The sequence below is a fragment of the Typopeltis vanoorti genome, chromosome 5, assembly GCF_054136105.1.
Source record: "Typopeltis vanoorti isolate ZY-2024b chromosome 5, IOZ_Tvanoo_1.0, whole genome shotgun sequence".
Classification (NCBI taxonomy): Eukaryota; Metazoa; Arthropoda; class Arachnida; order Uropygi; family Thelyphonidae; genus Typopeltis; species Typopeltis vanoorti.
In genome coordinates this window covers 2,658,682-2,675,510 of record NC_143553.1, presented here as the reverse complement: position 1 = coordinate 2,675,510, position 16,829 = coordinate 2,658,682, and the positions used below count along the sequence as shown (strand labels likewise).

The window sequence follows — 16,829 nt, the reverse complement described above, 5'->3', positions numbered from 1 at the left end:
ATATCAGAATGGGGAACTGGACAATGAGAATTATTTGTGCCTATGGTCCCACAGAAGGCTCTACTAAGGTAGAAGTGGAGGAATTTTTTGAGGCTCTAGAGAAAGCTACTAACACTATTTAGATCCCCAAGAAGGAAAAGTCCTTGTTGGGGATCTAAAAAGCAGAGTAGGAAATGATTGTCAGACATACAAAAATGTTTTGGGAAAATTTGGAGAAAAGAGCAAAGCTAATAATAATGGCAAATATTTGTTGGAGTTCTGCTCAGGACATGGACTGGTTATTACTAACACCATGTTCCAACATAAAAATGTGCACAAATTCACATGGAGAGAAGAGGCAAGGAATAAGAAAAGTGTCATTGACTATGTTATTGTTGATAGTGATGTTTTCTCCCTGGTGCGGGACACCATAGTGTACAGAGGATTTGAAATTGGAAGCAATACTATTTAGTCTTGAGCAGGAAAAAATTGAATTTCATATTGAAAAGAATAATGTGTAAGAAAGTTTTAAAGCGAATAAAAGTTGAGCAGTTTTCAGATGTGAACTGTAGAATAAAATACAAAAAGATTATTGAAGAAAAAATGAAAGAGTTTGAGAACAAGAACCAAACCTTGGAGATTCATTGGCAAACTCTGAAGAAACCCTGATTGATTCAGCTAGAGAGGCATGTGGTGAAGTTGTCTCCAAGGATAGAAAAATTAGAACTCCATGATGGACACAGGAAGTTAAAGCGGCAGTGACGGAAAAGAAGAAAGCATATCAAAAGTTCCTGGCAAATAAGTCAGCTTGTGCTCTTAGAGAATACAGAGACAAATGTAAGAAAGCTAAACAGTGTGTAAAACTAGCTAAACAAAAGTCATGGGAGGACTTTGGCAAGAACATAGCAAATAAATATCAAGAAGGTGGCAAAATATTCTGGAGGTTGTTGAAGAAGCTTAGGAATGGAGGAAAGAGTGCTGTAAAAGGAGTTAGAGATGATAAAGGTGAAATGAAAACGGGAGAAAAAGACATCCTTGAAGTATGGAGTAATTACTTTGAAAATTTGCTAAATGAAACAAGCAGTGATGACAGCACAGTGATAAAAAACACTGACCAGGCATGCAGTCAGGAATACATATCCATACTTGAAGTAGAAAAAGCCATCAAAGGCTTGAAATGTGGAAAGGCAGCAGGAGTAGATGATATTCGACCAGAAATGCCGAATTATGGTGGTATAAAAGTCTAACAGTGGCATATTTCTGAACTATGCAGCATTACACTGCATAATTCAGAATGCTTGGACAGATGGACTAATTCCCAATGATTGGAGTACAGCTCTCATAGTACCTATATATAAAAAGGGAAATAAAACAATGTGAGAATTACAGAGGTATATCCCTATTGAGTGTTCCTGGTAAGATATATGAAAGTATACTTGAGAAACGGTTGAGAAGAATTGTGGAAGAAAAGCTTGGTGAAGAACAAGCTGGATTCAGGTCAAATAGAGGCTGTCAGGATCAGATTTTCACTTTACAACAAATAGTGGAGAAATCATGGGAATATAACAAAGATCTGTATTTAAGTTTTGTCGATTTGGAAAAGGCATATGACAAGGTGCCAAGAGAGAAGCTATTTAATACGCTACAGATAATTATATGGTGTCAATGGGGCATTATATCAAGCAATACTTAGTCTTTATTTGAGTTGTAAGTCAGCAGTTAGAATTGAAGGTAGTACAGGAAGATGGTTTGATGTTAAATCTGGTGTGAGACAAGGATGTACATTATCCCCTCTGTTATTCATTATCTATATGGATCACATTATGAAGGAAAGTGGTATTATACATGATATCAGAATTCGAGATGTTAATGTTAGCTCTTTGCTTTATGCGGACGATGTTATACTTCTAAATAAATCTCTACAAGTTTGCAAGATTCCCTGACTAAATTGAATAACTGTTGTAATAGATATGGTATGAAGGTCAGCATTAAAAAGACAAAGACAATGAAAATTGTCTTTGTCTTTTCACAGTTGAAAATGTCAACTGTGTTGTGAATGGAGAACCTGAGGAACAAGTAAAACATTTCAGCTACTTAGGCTCCATTTTTAGTGACGATGGTAAATTAAATATGGAAATGGACAACAGAATCAACAAAGCTGGTATGGTAGGAAGTCAATCGAATAAATTCATATGGAATAAGAGAGAAATTAGTGGGAACACTAAATTAGCTGTATACAAGACAGTGTTCAAACCAGTTTTAACTTTTGGATCTGAGAGCTTGGTCAGAAGTAAAACACTTGACCAAAGACTAGCGACCACAAATATGAGTCCTGAGAAAGATTATAGGCATGAACAGATGGCATCAATGGCAATATCATATTAAAAACGAGAATATTAGGAAAGAACTTGACATTCAGCATCGAGGTATGCGTTAGCAGAGCTAATCTCTTGTATGGGCAAGGAAAGATTAGCAAAACAAGTGTTCTCTGCCAGGTTGGCAGCAAAACGACCCAGATGAAAACCAAGATATAGGTGGATTGATACGGTACAAAGTGCCTTAAATGATAGAAACATAAGATCTGGTAATGTTGGAGTGTTGACAAGTAACAGACTGATTTGGAGGAAAATTGTAGATATGAAGTTAGTAATGATGTAAATTTATCATGTAGTACTATCATATCCTGTACACCCCTTAAGGATACATGGCAGGAATTTGATGATGATGATGGTCATTTAAATGTTCGCAAAATTCTGCAAAAAAAACATCAGTTTACAAACCCACACGATGTCATACATTTCTTTATAACACATTTGTTGATTAGTCAAAAAGAGATTCATCTCATCCAAGCATTAAACAAATCATTTCTGAACAAGACCTCGACTAAGCCAATGAACATTGCTGTACATCATTAGTCTTTTGTACACCAAACCCACCTCATTCAATAGATTCTGAAATTGTCTTTTATTCAAAGCACATGCAGAAATGTAATTAACAACCTTGGTTACTGTTTGCATCACTTCTTGAAGTTTCTTAAATCCAGCATTTGCACATAAATTCTCATGTAGGATACAATGAAAACCAATCAGTGAATGACCAACATATTTTGAAAACAGATTTACAAATTCTGCTTCCTTACCAATCATGCTGGGCACACCATCTGTTGTGATGGATACCACTTTTGAAATATCAATTTGTCGAATAGATAATTCGTTCATAACTGCTTTACATATTTCAACCCTACTGATACGCTCAGGTAGTGTTACAAGGTTAATTCTCTCTATTCTCTCTTCGCATCCGTACAAAATCGAGCAAAGATTGCCAGCCTAGCTGATGATGTAATGTCTGTGCTCTCATCAACACAAATAGAAAAGAACTTACATAAAGCCTAATCTTTTGTTAATTGTTCTGCTGTATTCCTTTCCAACTTAAGTATTCTATCCTTAATCGTTTTTCTACTCACAGACAATTCTTTAATGCACTGAATAATTTTTACCTTTTCTGAAAGATTGTCAAAAAGGAAAGGAGCACATCCAGCCATGCTTCTTTAATATACTCCCCATCACTGAGTACTTTTCCATGTTTCAATAACTTTTGAAACCTCAAAACTAGCAGCAACTAAGCTGGAACTAGGCCTACCAGAAATAAATTTCATCAACGTATCAGACTGTTTATTTGTCTTGCTCAGTTCACGAGAAATTAATTCTCTTTGTTCTTGCTCACTTTTATTACTTAATTTCTTATGAACAGTTTCAAAATGGCTCTTTACAGGAGAAGTCTTACAAACAACTGATTCAGAACATAAAATGCATAATGCTTTATTATCTTTCTTAATCATGCCAAATTTTTCAGTCCAGTATTCTTTAAATTGTCTAATATCTTTTTCATTTGAATGTCTATATTTCTTTGCTGGTGGTTGTGAAATTCTGCTCAATCTGTAAAGAGCAGGAAGCAGATAAATAAATAAATAAATATATACTGGGGAGGGGGGGGGGCAGAGCCCCCTAGCACCTACGGTGCCAAACACCCCGAGTTCTGGGCTGGTAAGAGGGTAAGACAAAAAAACGTGATATACAAACTTTTCACATTTCGGCTTATCTTTTTATATATATAGAGTAAATATAAGAAAGCAATTACATAATTGCTTTCTTCATACAGCTTTTAACTTTAAAATCGAATTATTGGGTGCAAAAATGTGGACTGAGCATATAGACACTGACAAAAATTATAATTTGGACTCTGAAAATCTCATCATAATCACTCTCTGCGTATACCAACCAAGTTTAAGCAAAACCAAAAATTAGTACAATAATAAGCCGACCTAAACACATGCAAATGAAAGAGAAGGGTATGCATGCAATCTAATCGCATGCAGATAACACTACATAATCCTGAATATTGATAATACGTTTCACATAGCTTTAAAAATAACTTGCCTTCGCGTATAACTGACCCCTTATTTTACTTTACAAAAAAAGAAACTGAAAAGTTTCGCATATACCTCGCACAGGAAAAAAAAAAGTTTAAACATTTCAGGACAATAGTAACTCGCTTCCCGTGGCAAACCACATGCCCTCCCCATTAGCTAATAGTGACTGCAGACACAAGTAAAAACAGGTCGTTTTATTGTATCACTGAATAAGGTACAGAGACATTTGAAGTCTGTGTAATATATTTCTCAACAAATAGTGCAATTAGAGACAACTGTGATAAAAATGGCACTAACTAATGAATCATATGTCCTCTTCCCACAGAAACAATGCTATTAAGACTCAAGCAAAAACCACATGTTGCGCTGGCAAACATGGCATCTAATAAAACTAGATGTGTGGGAGTCTTTCCCCCCAGCTCAAATGCAAGGCAGCAATAAAAATCAATGAAAAGTGTTAAAATTTGTAAACATGTTAAAACTAAGAAATATATAGTGAATATTTTTATGGCAGTTTCAGATATTAAATTTGGTTGAAGAGAATTAGCATTTCAATTCAAAAATTGTCGGCTTGCTTTTATGTTTGACTTGCGTGATCTTTTGTTAATACCGCACCAATCATATGCACGTCTTCATAGCTGGTCTATCTTTACTGGTCTAGTCTAGTACCGCAGCTGTCTGTTCATTAGTCATTCGTGAAGGATTGTTCATTAAGTATCTCAAGTCTTGTAAATTACTGGTAATTTTTGCTTGAAATAATGGGAAAGAAGATGGTGCTATTTGGGTAGGATGCACATAAGGAAACTGCTCTCTAGGCAGGAAATAGCAATAACAATTGTGGTGCGATATATATGAGGGGATTTTACAAAAACAACTGAAAACTTTAGTTTATGAAAATCCCCACATATATCTTGCACCATGATTTTCAGCTTTAATTTTGTGGAAAAAAGTGTGAGTAAATACGATATGTTCATGTAAAGGAAATTTGCTTTTATATCTAATAAGTCAAACATATTAATTGACAATAAATACTTCCAATCCATATTTTAATGACTTACGATTTAATAAAATCCATATATATACATATACACACACTTTAGAAAATCAACAAGTTCTTTATGAAACACGAAAAGATATATCAAATGATGATAAAGGAGTAACGCCTGGCTGCCTGACGAATGATGGAACAGCTGAACTGGACGAAACTTGTACATCAGTATATTGCAGAGAGAGATGGCTTGGAAATAGAATCTATGTTTCTTATTTTCTTATTACTAAAACAGTTGGTAGGGTTTGCTTCTTTATTGCATTTTTATTTGGTATCGCTGTACTTAATAAAATTGTATTATATTAAGTTAAAATATACAAGTCAGCAAAGATGTTTGAAATGTATTTATTTAATTATTTTTTAAGGTAAGCCCTGGGTTGCATGTCAGAAAAAGTCATTTGTGGCACGCGTGCCAAGGGTTGCTCACCCCTGCTCTAGACTAATCATACATAAAGAATACAATAAATATTTTTTCAATGGCTTCGATAATGACCCAAATGATATAAATGTGTAACAGATTAAAAAAATACTAATGATGAATCAGGCATTTTAGCATTTTTAGGGTAAAAACGGAATCATGCTCGTTAATTTTTATACACCGCATAAACGCATCAAAAGGGTTAAGCAAATACTCTAATATAATAGGGAACTGCAGAAATATTATTATTACTGGGGTCCTAAAATCCTGGGAATGGCCTTAGTTATACGCAAAATTAGAAGAAAAAAAAACAATATGTTTTCGCAAATGTACTGACTGTGTGGTGCCTGTTGCTCAGATGCAGATGTCACAGTATAAGCAATAACCAATAAAGCAATCGCCATGCCATGCATTTTATTTTTAAGAATTTGGATTATAGTATGATAGGGAAATGTAATGGTTTTGTTATATTTATATTTTATTTATTTTAGTTGTAAGTATAGTTGTTAAAAACTAATTATTAAGTAATAAAAATTACTAATTTAACATAAATAAAAGAATCGTCAACAAATAAAATTGTGTCTCACGTAAAACCCAAAAAAAAATAGCCGCCTGGGATGGCACTTTTTTTGGAGTTGCTAGGGTTGTCCCCCTTGGAAATTTGGATTTGCCCCTTCTGCAATAAAACATGCAAAATGGCCAGAACACACATACAGACATAACACAATGTACACTGAAGGTGTAGTACATTTTCTTCATAGACTTTCAGCATTAATTCCAAATTAGTGTAGTGAACAAACAATAATTAGAAAAATCTACTTTTAACACTTATCATTAACAGATTATCACAGAACTGTGTGATAGGCGAATAAGCCATTGTATAAAAGAAGTTACTTTCTTTATATGTTTCTTATACTTTAACACAAATATATATGTATGTATATTCAAGAGGAATGAGATTAGGAGTGTGTGTGTGTGTATATGTGTGTGTGTGTGTGTATATATATATATATATATATATATATATATATATATATATATATATAAGTGGAGGAGACATATGTCAAGACCATCAAATCATAATACACCAATGCACCACAGTTCATTTCAATGGAAACATCTCTACTTTGGAAATGCAGAGAGGTAAAAAACAGGGTGACAATATTTCCAAAATTATTCACAGCATGTCTAGAAGAACTATTTATTCAAACTTCTTGATTGTGAAGAGAAAGGTCTAATGATAAATGGAAGATATTTAAGACATTTCCACTTTGTAGATGACATAGTTATCTTTACTGCACATGAATTACAGACTTGTATCCATGAACTGCAAATTGCTAGCAAAACAGCTGGCCTAAAGAAAAACCTAAAGAAGACCCAAGTTATGTTCAATAGCTATGTCCAGTCAGAAATAATAAAAATCAATAATGATGAAATTAAACAAGTAGATCATTATATATACTTAGGACAACAGATATCAATGGAACAAAATATCATAGGTAAAATTAAAAGATGCACGATGCTTGGATGGAAAATTTTTAAGCAGAAAAGTATTTAAACAATGTATTCTTCCTATATTGACATATCGCTGTGAAACATGATACTAAATGTAAAGGAAATTCAAAATTAAGAACAACGCAATTTAGTATGGAAAGAAGTATGCTTGGTATCACAAGACTGGATCACAAAAGGAATACATGGATAAGAAATCAAACCAAAGTCTCTGACATCACAAGAAGAGTGAAACATCTGAAGTGGCAACAATGGGCTGGGCATATTGCTCAAAGACAAGATCAATGATAGACAAAAGTAGTACTGGACTGGATTCAACGAGAGGAAAAACAACCATGATGCTGAATTAAATCACAGTGGATTGATGATATCATCATATTTGCAGGTCTGACATGGGAAAGGAGAACCATGGAACGACAGTTCTGGAATAACCTTGGAAAGGCCTTCATCCAATATTGGACTGACAATGGCTGATGATGATAAAGAAGTCAACGGCACCTCAAAGTTAGGAATAAGCAGTCACGGTGCTCACCTTAATAAGATGTAGGATCTCCTTTCACTGCAATGACTGCAGCAATCCTATGTGGCATACCTTATCTTTCACAAACATATATATGCTAGTGATCAATGGGAATTTTGGGCCATTCTTCTGGTAGGCATGTAATGAGGTCCTGGATTGTTTGAGTCTGATGTCCCTTGACCTCAGCCAATGCTCCAGTTGTTCATCCCACAGATGTTCAATATGGTGGAGATCGGGGCTCTGTGGAGGCCAGTCAAGTGTGTGGTGACATTTATGTTCACAAACCATGCAGTTACAGCAGCAGCCTTATAACACAGTGCACTGTCTTGCTGAAAGAGACAATGATCAATTCCATAGAAACAATACAAAGTACAAAGCATTGCATTGTCCAGAATGTTCAGATATCTCTTGGAGTTCAATGTTCATGACACCACAAACAAAGGTCTGAGGCCAAATCAGGAAAAGCAGGACCACGCTATCTCTGAATTTCATAGACGGAGTTACACATTCTAGTAAGAGATGTTCGTCGGGCATCTGCCATATCACTCTCATCCATCTACAAGGTAAAGTGTGTAGCGTAATTGGTCATTCCATAAAACAGTTCCAAGCTACCAGATCACACTGTAACACTCTTTGTATCACTGAAAACTATGCTGCATGTTGGTTTGGGTAATGTGGGGCTTGCATATTGTGGCCCTACCATGGAAACCCGTGTTGTGAACCTCAGTTATGAATGGTTTTGTGTTCTAGTCAATGCCCGGAACTCTGCATTCAACATGTCAGATAACGAATGGTTTTTTTACATATTATCCTTCATAGTAACCCACGGTCACATTATGTGAGTGTAATGAGTTGTCCACTGTGGGTAGCACTTGCAGTTGACTTGTTTCCATCTCAGTATGGTATCACTGGTTGTTGACCTGGGATTGTCCAATTTGTCGAACAGATAGGCCTGCAACATGGCAACCTATCACAACACCTCTTTCAAACTCCATCAATTCCCTTCTAGTAGCCATTTATTCACTAAGCCTCACTTATTCTGACTTCTTGACAAATAAACAAGAATGCAACAATTTTACTCCCCTTATTTTGGATACTTCTGATATCAAATGGTCAGATGGCAAAAAACAATGAACTGCTTGACTATCTCCACAAGGCCCAGATGATGTATAGTGAGACTGAGGATTGAATAGCCTAACAGTAGCAAGAGCAGGTGGCTGATATGTAAGTGGAGTGCACAAACTGCATTGAGATGGATTATCAGAACATATCAGCAGATTTTCTGTGTAATCACCTGTTCCGTCGATCTAGATGGCACCAATTCAAATTCTATATTCACACCCAATTGCAGTTCTTCTACAGATTCTGCAGTTCTGGTGCTAATAACTTTTGTTGGTGCACTTCTTTAGGGGGGGGGGGGAACCCTGAGAACTAAAAGTCTGTTGAAGCACCCCACTGTTCACCTGTGATTTCTAAATCTGTCACCTTTAGAGACTTAGCTGCTTTTAGGAGTGCAGGAAGTTGATCCTGTGAAACATTCACCTCACCATGATACATTAGGTCTACAAATGCTTTCAGATCAGTGTATTGCATGTCACTGAGGATCACAGTGAGATGTTTATAAGAATGTTCAATAAATAAGCTTTGAAAGAAAGGGCATTTGGTGAGCTTTTAAGCTCAAGCCCTCACATGCCAATGTTGCATCTACTAGGACTTCATTTAAAAGTAACTGACAAAAGGTGGCTAATATAGTGATATGATAATTCTTCCATTTAAAACAAATTTGCTAGGCTTCCATTTTTTAGATTGCTATTAAATGCCAAATGTTCAGATAAATACGTGCTAAGCAGCTATAGCCTAAACCTTCTTGTTCTCTTCTCAAATACAAATAATTATTTAAAGTACTAAAGAAAGGCTATAATTGGTGCTAATTATGACAACCCACATCAAAATGCTGGAAAATTAGCATAATGTCTGATTCAAATACTTGATACCAATACCAATAAAAATCTTGCCAACTTCACCATAAGCTACTCAATTTACCCAAAACACTTTTAATTTTTCACCACAAACACATATTCATAAATTATCACTGAAATACTATTAATATAATCACTAAATATAAGTTAAGAAATATATATATATATATATATATATATATATATATATATATATATACACACACACACACACATATGTAAGTTAAATAATGTATAACATATTGCAACATTATTTGTAATAGTAAATAACCAATTATCTTGCTCAAATGAATGAGGCACAAAAGCTTCATTCAATATTATTAAAAAAAATTTATTATAGAAGAAAAACCAGAAATTGAAATGCTGTTTTACCAGGAGGAAAAAACATTTTGTTCATTCTGTCTTCAAAAATGTAGGAAGAAATATATGATTTTGTAAAAATATAATAAATCTATAATTGTAAATATACATCTTTCAATTAATTTTAATATTAAAACATTTCTACAAAACTTGTTTTTAGTTTAATTTCTTCCTTTTGATCTATAAAATATTCAGAACTTACTTTTCACCAGTAATCTGAAGAGGTATGGACTGAAGCACAATGTAAGGTCCCATAATTTGAATGGCAGTTCCTATAACACGATCAATTTCAGATATGTGTGGAGAGTGACTGCTGGATCGTAAATCACCAAGCAACTTCAAACACTTCAAAGAGAAAAAATATATATTTTTTTCTCTTCATCACACAATTATAATATCAGCACTCACATACAGGAATACCTCTCTTCTTTTGCAACATCATAATTTACATTCCACACACAATTCTTTAAAAAAAAATCTTAAGCAACATGAGTGAATGAAATATTTGCATTATCACTCTTGCTGAACTTTTGTTTTTAAAGATGATCTCACATACACAAAATGCTGGCAACTCTCAGGCTACTAAAACAAAAGATAGGTGAAAATCTAGGCAGAGCTTATTAACAGTGGAATTCAAGACTGTATTCTTCAGGATATATATGAGAAGAGAGATTTCCACAAGACTGTAATAAGAAATGAGTAAAAAGAAAATTCTATTTTCATCGAGTGGGATCATTTTTGGAGTTGTCTCTGGAGTAAGGCCATAGGTCATGTGATTGATGCGCTCAACAGAGAAGTACTTGTGATCATAAGGTGCAGGTATGGTGAAATTATCAGATGGTGGAACAGATACAAGTTTCAGTTGCTACTGTCACTTTCTTAATTGTTACCTTCTCAGCATAAGAGGATCTCAGAGCAGATGTAATAGTGGCTAGCTTTTTTTTTGCATCCTGGTATATTACGTTTTACTCTGTTTTCATTCTTTGTATTTCTTTTTCATCTTTCCATTTCTGACATGTACGAGAATAAGCTGGATGATCTCCCTGACAGTTGACACATTTAGCTTTTTTTGCACAGCAAGATTTTTTTATCATGCTCTTTACTACCACATCGAGCACAGGTAGTAGAACCACAACAGGCAGTTTGGGCATGACTATATCTCTGATATTTAAAGCATCTCAGTAGGTTAGGGATGTGCATTCTAACAGGGTAGCTGAGATACTGTAAAAATTTGATGTTGCCAAAATAAATTATCTAAAACATCTACTTTTTACAGTAGGAATTCACCTAAATTTTCTTGTACAAATGTATATTTTATTTCTCTAAAGCTCTGTATAAAGAGCAAAATGAGCCCAAAGGGAATTAACTCGCTCATTGTTTAAGAAGGGATGTAGAAATATTGAAACTAAGAGCATCGCCCCAAATTCGGCATGTCTTTTGAAAATTGTTTCGAAGTTCTGTCACAGGTGACCTTCAAGGTCAATATTGAAAGGGCGTGGCACAAATCAAAAAGAAAGGCCCATAGGCAGGATTAAGGAGGTAAAGGGAAAAAGTAAGATTGTCGGCGAATATTCGAGAAACATTATCCAAGGTTCTAAAAACTACTAGCAAGACTCGCACGGGGACGTTAGGGGTCCCAAAAATTTAATCCAAGGTGCAGGGACACTGGTGTTTAAAAGGTTTGGTGTTGAGATGAGAAAGGCTTCCTTTTCTTCATTCCGCATGATCCATCCATGAGAAACTGAGATCGAGAGGTGCCGTAAGTTCCGGTGGGGAAGACAGAGAGACCCGTCCACCAATAGCTGCTCCAGTTCAAGCCGAAGATATCCAGAGGCGATAAGTTAAGGAGAAATCTTGCCATATTGGTCCTGAAGTCAAGTAAGTGCACAACCTGACCTACGCAGAAATCCTTCGCCGGGCAGTTCAAGACGCCGGAAAGCCTACCCTATATCCCACCAGCTGCCGCAACTATTCATCGGTGCCCTGTATTGCTTCGAGGAGAATTCCAAAACACGGAACAGAGGAGAGAAATCCCCCTCAAGCGCTGGAATAAGAAAAAAAGGACGGAAGAAACATGAAAGATAGGAAGAGACCCATGTGAGCCTATCTATTCATTAATTGTTTGTGAATTAAGAAAGAATTCCCTATCAAACTGTTAAATTGTCTAGTTTAAGGAGATAGTATTTAGAGTGTTAACATTTCTCCTAAATGTGTGTAATCGCTAATGAGTGAAGCATGAGCGCAGTTAATTTCCCTTGGAGAAAATGAGCTATTGAAATTTCTTTGATTAATTATATGTGTACTTATGAGTGAATTTTATAATGGAGTATGTTCCTGCTATCGTATCATTGGAATGTATGAAACTCAATGAGGTGGATTGTATAAATAAATTGTCTAGATTATGATTAAGTGTTTGAAAGGAATGAGATTCTGAGAGATATATTTGTATATATGTATGTTGATTGATGCTAAATTAGGAATGTCAAGTGCACCTAACGAATTCATGTTATGTGTATAACTTCCTGATAGTTGTAATATAAAGTATGCTTGTTGAAAGTCTAACTAAGTAAGTGCGAAAGAATATACTAGAAACCAAGTTGAGTGATTGAGAAAGACTAAGAATTACCTTTCATAAATGAATCTTGTGATTTCATGTGATATGTACAATTAAAAAAAAAAATAATAATCAACTAACACCTTTTATTCCCTAATAGGGAGTAGGCGAGGCCTTTATACCCTATCTTGCTTTTGGAGACTGAGTGAGCAGTTCAATCTCCAGCGGTAGCCAATCAGAGATAGCGGGCCCATGTCTATCACAAATTATAGCAGCCACCGATGAAGAGGCTGGCAAACAAGTGCTGCCATCTCTTGGACCTAACCCTAACAAGATATGTCACTGTCTGAAATAATGTGGGTACTACGGTCGATTTTCTTGTGTTTATGGGACGAAAAACCCAACTTTCCAGGAGGAAAAACCCACTTGCCCGTGCCAGCGATCGACTTAGAAAAAGTTCCTCCAGTCGGCGACAAGATTAGAACCTAGGTCTAACTTCGAGCGGCCAAGCGCCACTTCCACTGAGCTACACAGGCCTCCTATGTACAATTATTAAACCAGAAATTAAACTTGTTATTGTTGATAAAAATAGTTGTCCGATTCAATCTTTTGCAATGCACTGATCCTAAAACATTATTCAGACCTGATAGCGGAATTCCAATGATTAGTAGTGATTGATAAAAAGCGAGTAATTTTTGCCATGACTGCAAACCTTGGCTAAGATAGGATATAAGTGATTATTTGATCTACTAGGGTATGAAAGCTTTCTTTTGCCTATAGGGGAATTTCAGAGGTGCAGTCTTCAAACAAATAAATATCTGGAGATCCCAGGCATGAGAAAAAATACGTAAGGTAGAATAAGAAAGGAAATACAAAAATATTAAGATAAAGAAATATTGTTGATAAGATAGAAGGTATACATAAGATATAAAGTAAAGACACCCATTTACAATACTCTGCTTTTACAGATGTTGAAGGCTTAGGTGTATCAAAAGTAAGGATGACGTTCTTGGTTGGAACTAGGCGACCATCCCTACTAATCAGGATGCACCTCACACCTGTCACTCCTTGATCTTTAAGTTCTGAACATATCTCCTCATCAGGAACATCAAGGAGATCCCATTCTGATATCACTCCTCTACAGTAGTTAAGTGTTTTATGAGGTGTTACTGTAATTTCTATTCCACCCATTGTTGTTGCTCTCAGTAGTTTCTCAGAATGCTGCTGACACAATGTTTCCACAAGGACATCACCAGAACACAATTTCTTAACATTTTTGGGAGATCCTGCCAGTCCTTCCAAACCTTTTTGAATAAAGAAGAGTGACATTTTCCCTATTGGTTTTTCACCTGTAGCACGAATGATTAAAAATGTTGATACATTTACGTTAGCATCGTGTCTTTTGTTTCTTATTTCTCTTTCTTTTAAGGTTACACGGTGATCAGCATTCACATTTAAGAATTTAGGGACACAAAACATGTGTTGAAATGATTATTTTACTAATTATTAATAAAATACCACTTGACATTTCGACCCCTGTATCGAGGTCATCATCAGAAGGATACATATATGTATAAGAACCAAGCTACAAGCTGTTGCACTCTATGAAGGTAAATTAAATCTACGTTGTTCACTAATCTTTTTCTTAGCCTGACTTCTAGTGACCTACACTGCACCAAAACCTGGTTCAAGAGGAAATTCAAAGAGGCATGTGAAATGCTCAAACATAATCCAAATCTGAATAAAAACGATGGTCTAACCATTCCAAGAATGTGGAGGACCCATCTGCAACCTTCACAGCAACCACAATTTCTGTTTCCATATGCTGTATCTACGGTATAAGTATTTCGTTGGGACTTTGTTAGGGCCCCTAAAACATTTGAGGATGAAGGATTCATGCTCAAGAAGTTTTTGGTTCGGCACCAGAGCTCCCCACCCATTATGGAGCTACACATGGACGCCCACTGCCTAGCAAGCAATGACTGCGCTCAGGAGTGGAATGCCAGGGCTACTGAGGACGCTATACTGGCACTGGGGTGAGAGACTTACTGCAACACTGTTGACCCTTACAGGCAAGCCCACTAGCCGACTGATCCTGACTGGGCCATCCAGGACTACTCGTCTTGGCAAAGCAGGGGCCAAAGTAGTGCAAGACTACCAGGATTCCCCCCCCCCCTTTCTTGGTGTCCATGAGTCACACTGCATGGCATTGGATCCCAGTGGTGGTGGTCTGGAAAAAAGGATAGTGAAACACACTCAGGAGAAGTAGAGCAAAGAACATGGGAAGAAAAGTAAAGAAAAAGAGGAAGAATGAAAGGGCCAGTACCATCACTGGGGGGTTCCCTCCGCCACAAACAGGTTCCCCCCACATGGAGGGGGGGATGAGATGGTCATGGGAGATCTGTATGTCTGATCAAGTTAAAGGACAATGAGAAGAAAAGAGTAGAGATTGGAATTAGCCTTTCACACAAAAAGCACAGGCCACCAAGTATTTTGGCAAAAAACAGAAATATCCTGGGGGACCCCAGTGGAAGACCAAGATCTAGGTGGATTGATACAGTGCAGAGAACCTTAGAAAATAGAAATATAAGATCTGATAATATTGGAGTCTTGATAGATAATAAATTAATTTGGAAAAACATTGTCAATAGAAAGTTAGTAATGATGTAACTTTTTCATGTAGTACTATCCTGTACATCTCCTGAGAGTATATGTCAGGAATTTGATGATGACATTTAACAATGAAAGAATTTATGAAAAACAAAGCACTTCTATTTAAAAATAAAATCATAGGAAAACAAGCTGCCTTACATTTGTCACAAAAGGGTAGCATTCCTTCCCAAACACCTGAGGGAGAAAAAAACTCATTAATGAAATAATTCTGTTTAACTTATAACTGCATTCTACTGATAAATTTGAGTACTGACAGAAAACTATGAAGAAATATCAAAATAATTACAATTTTGTTTATAATTACAGGAAGCTCAATTATTTGATTTACAGGCCAACTAACATGTTACAATCCATCAAATCACATAAAATCTGGTTTAAAAATTTTCAATTTTAATAAAATTAAAGTATGCTTTACAACTGCAGTAATTTCAATACATAAGCCATGTTCTCTGTATCCCTCCCAACAAAGATACAACTATCCAGTAACACATTTCAGTTGTAAAATTATTTCAAGTAAAGTTGAGTACAGAATAGAAATTTGGGAATAAATAAAGAAATATATATATATATTATTTTTATTTATTTATTTGAGGTTAAAGTAATGCCATTCTAAATAGCCTTCTGTTGCCTGGTAGAAGGATAGTGCCCTTTTCCATAAACCATTTTTTAATTTCTGATAATTAGATATTTGTAAAAGACTTGTTGCCCACCAGGTTGATGACTACACACCAAGCATTCAAATACTCAGCAACATGACATTACAATTTATCCAGCTGAAATCAAGTCTAGTAACCTTTATTGAAAAACTGCACAAGAATCCAAGCAAATCTTTAAAAAATAAAAATAAAAAACATACAAATAATGGATATAATAGAATACATGTCAAAAAAGGGTAATAATTGTTTGATGTGTAGTCTCCTCTTGTATCTGTTCACTGAGAATACATTTTGAATGACCAAAAGTTCATGAAGTTTTAAGTTTTTAACTGTTAATAGTACATGTTGCTTTAATATATACTTGTTTAATCCTTGTCCAAGTGTAAGCAAATGAAGTACCTTCACAACTAGGCTACTTCTATATAAAAGCCAATGACTTCACATTAATTGCCTTAATATACTAAAAGGCAAAGCACACATCCTTTCAGGTATGTGTACACAGTGGATTTAAAAAACTTACCTGTAAAACTTACCTTTAAAAAAACTCACTGTAGTTTACCACTTGGAAGATAAATGGGTTAGGATAGATGGCAGCATTTGCCAAGAACTTTGCAGCCCTTTTGCATAGTAAAATTTTGATTTCAGGGATATTAGATTCTCAGAGAAGCTATATGTTTCTTATGAACGATACTACATTTAAA

The 16,829-nt window shown here is 35.5% G+C and overlaps 1 protein-coding gene across 2 annotated transcripts in view; it reads right to left on the bottom strand.

Annotated features, from left to right (window-relative positions):
- The window catches only part of LOC150106189 (RRP12-like protein), a 582,235-nt gene that overhangs the window by 294,173 nt on the left and 271,233 nt on the right, over window positions 1-16,829 (bottom strand). For both annotated transcript variants that reach the window (XM_090392222.1, XM_090392221.1), the window contains exons 13-14: window positions 15,611-15,646; window positions 10,448-10,590 (exon numbers count right to left, since the gene is read on the bottom strand). In XM_090392222.1, the coding sequence (XP_090248348.1) occupies window positions 10,448-10,590; window positions 15,611-15,646 (179 nt within the window). The remainder of the gene's footprint in view (window positions 1-10,447; window positions 10,591-15,610; window positions 15,647-16,829) is intronic.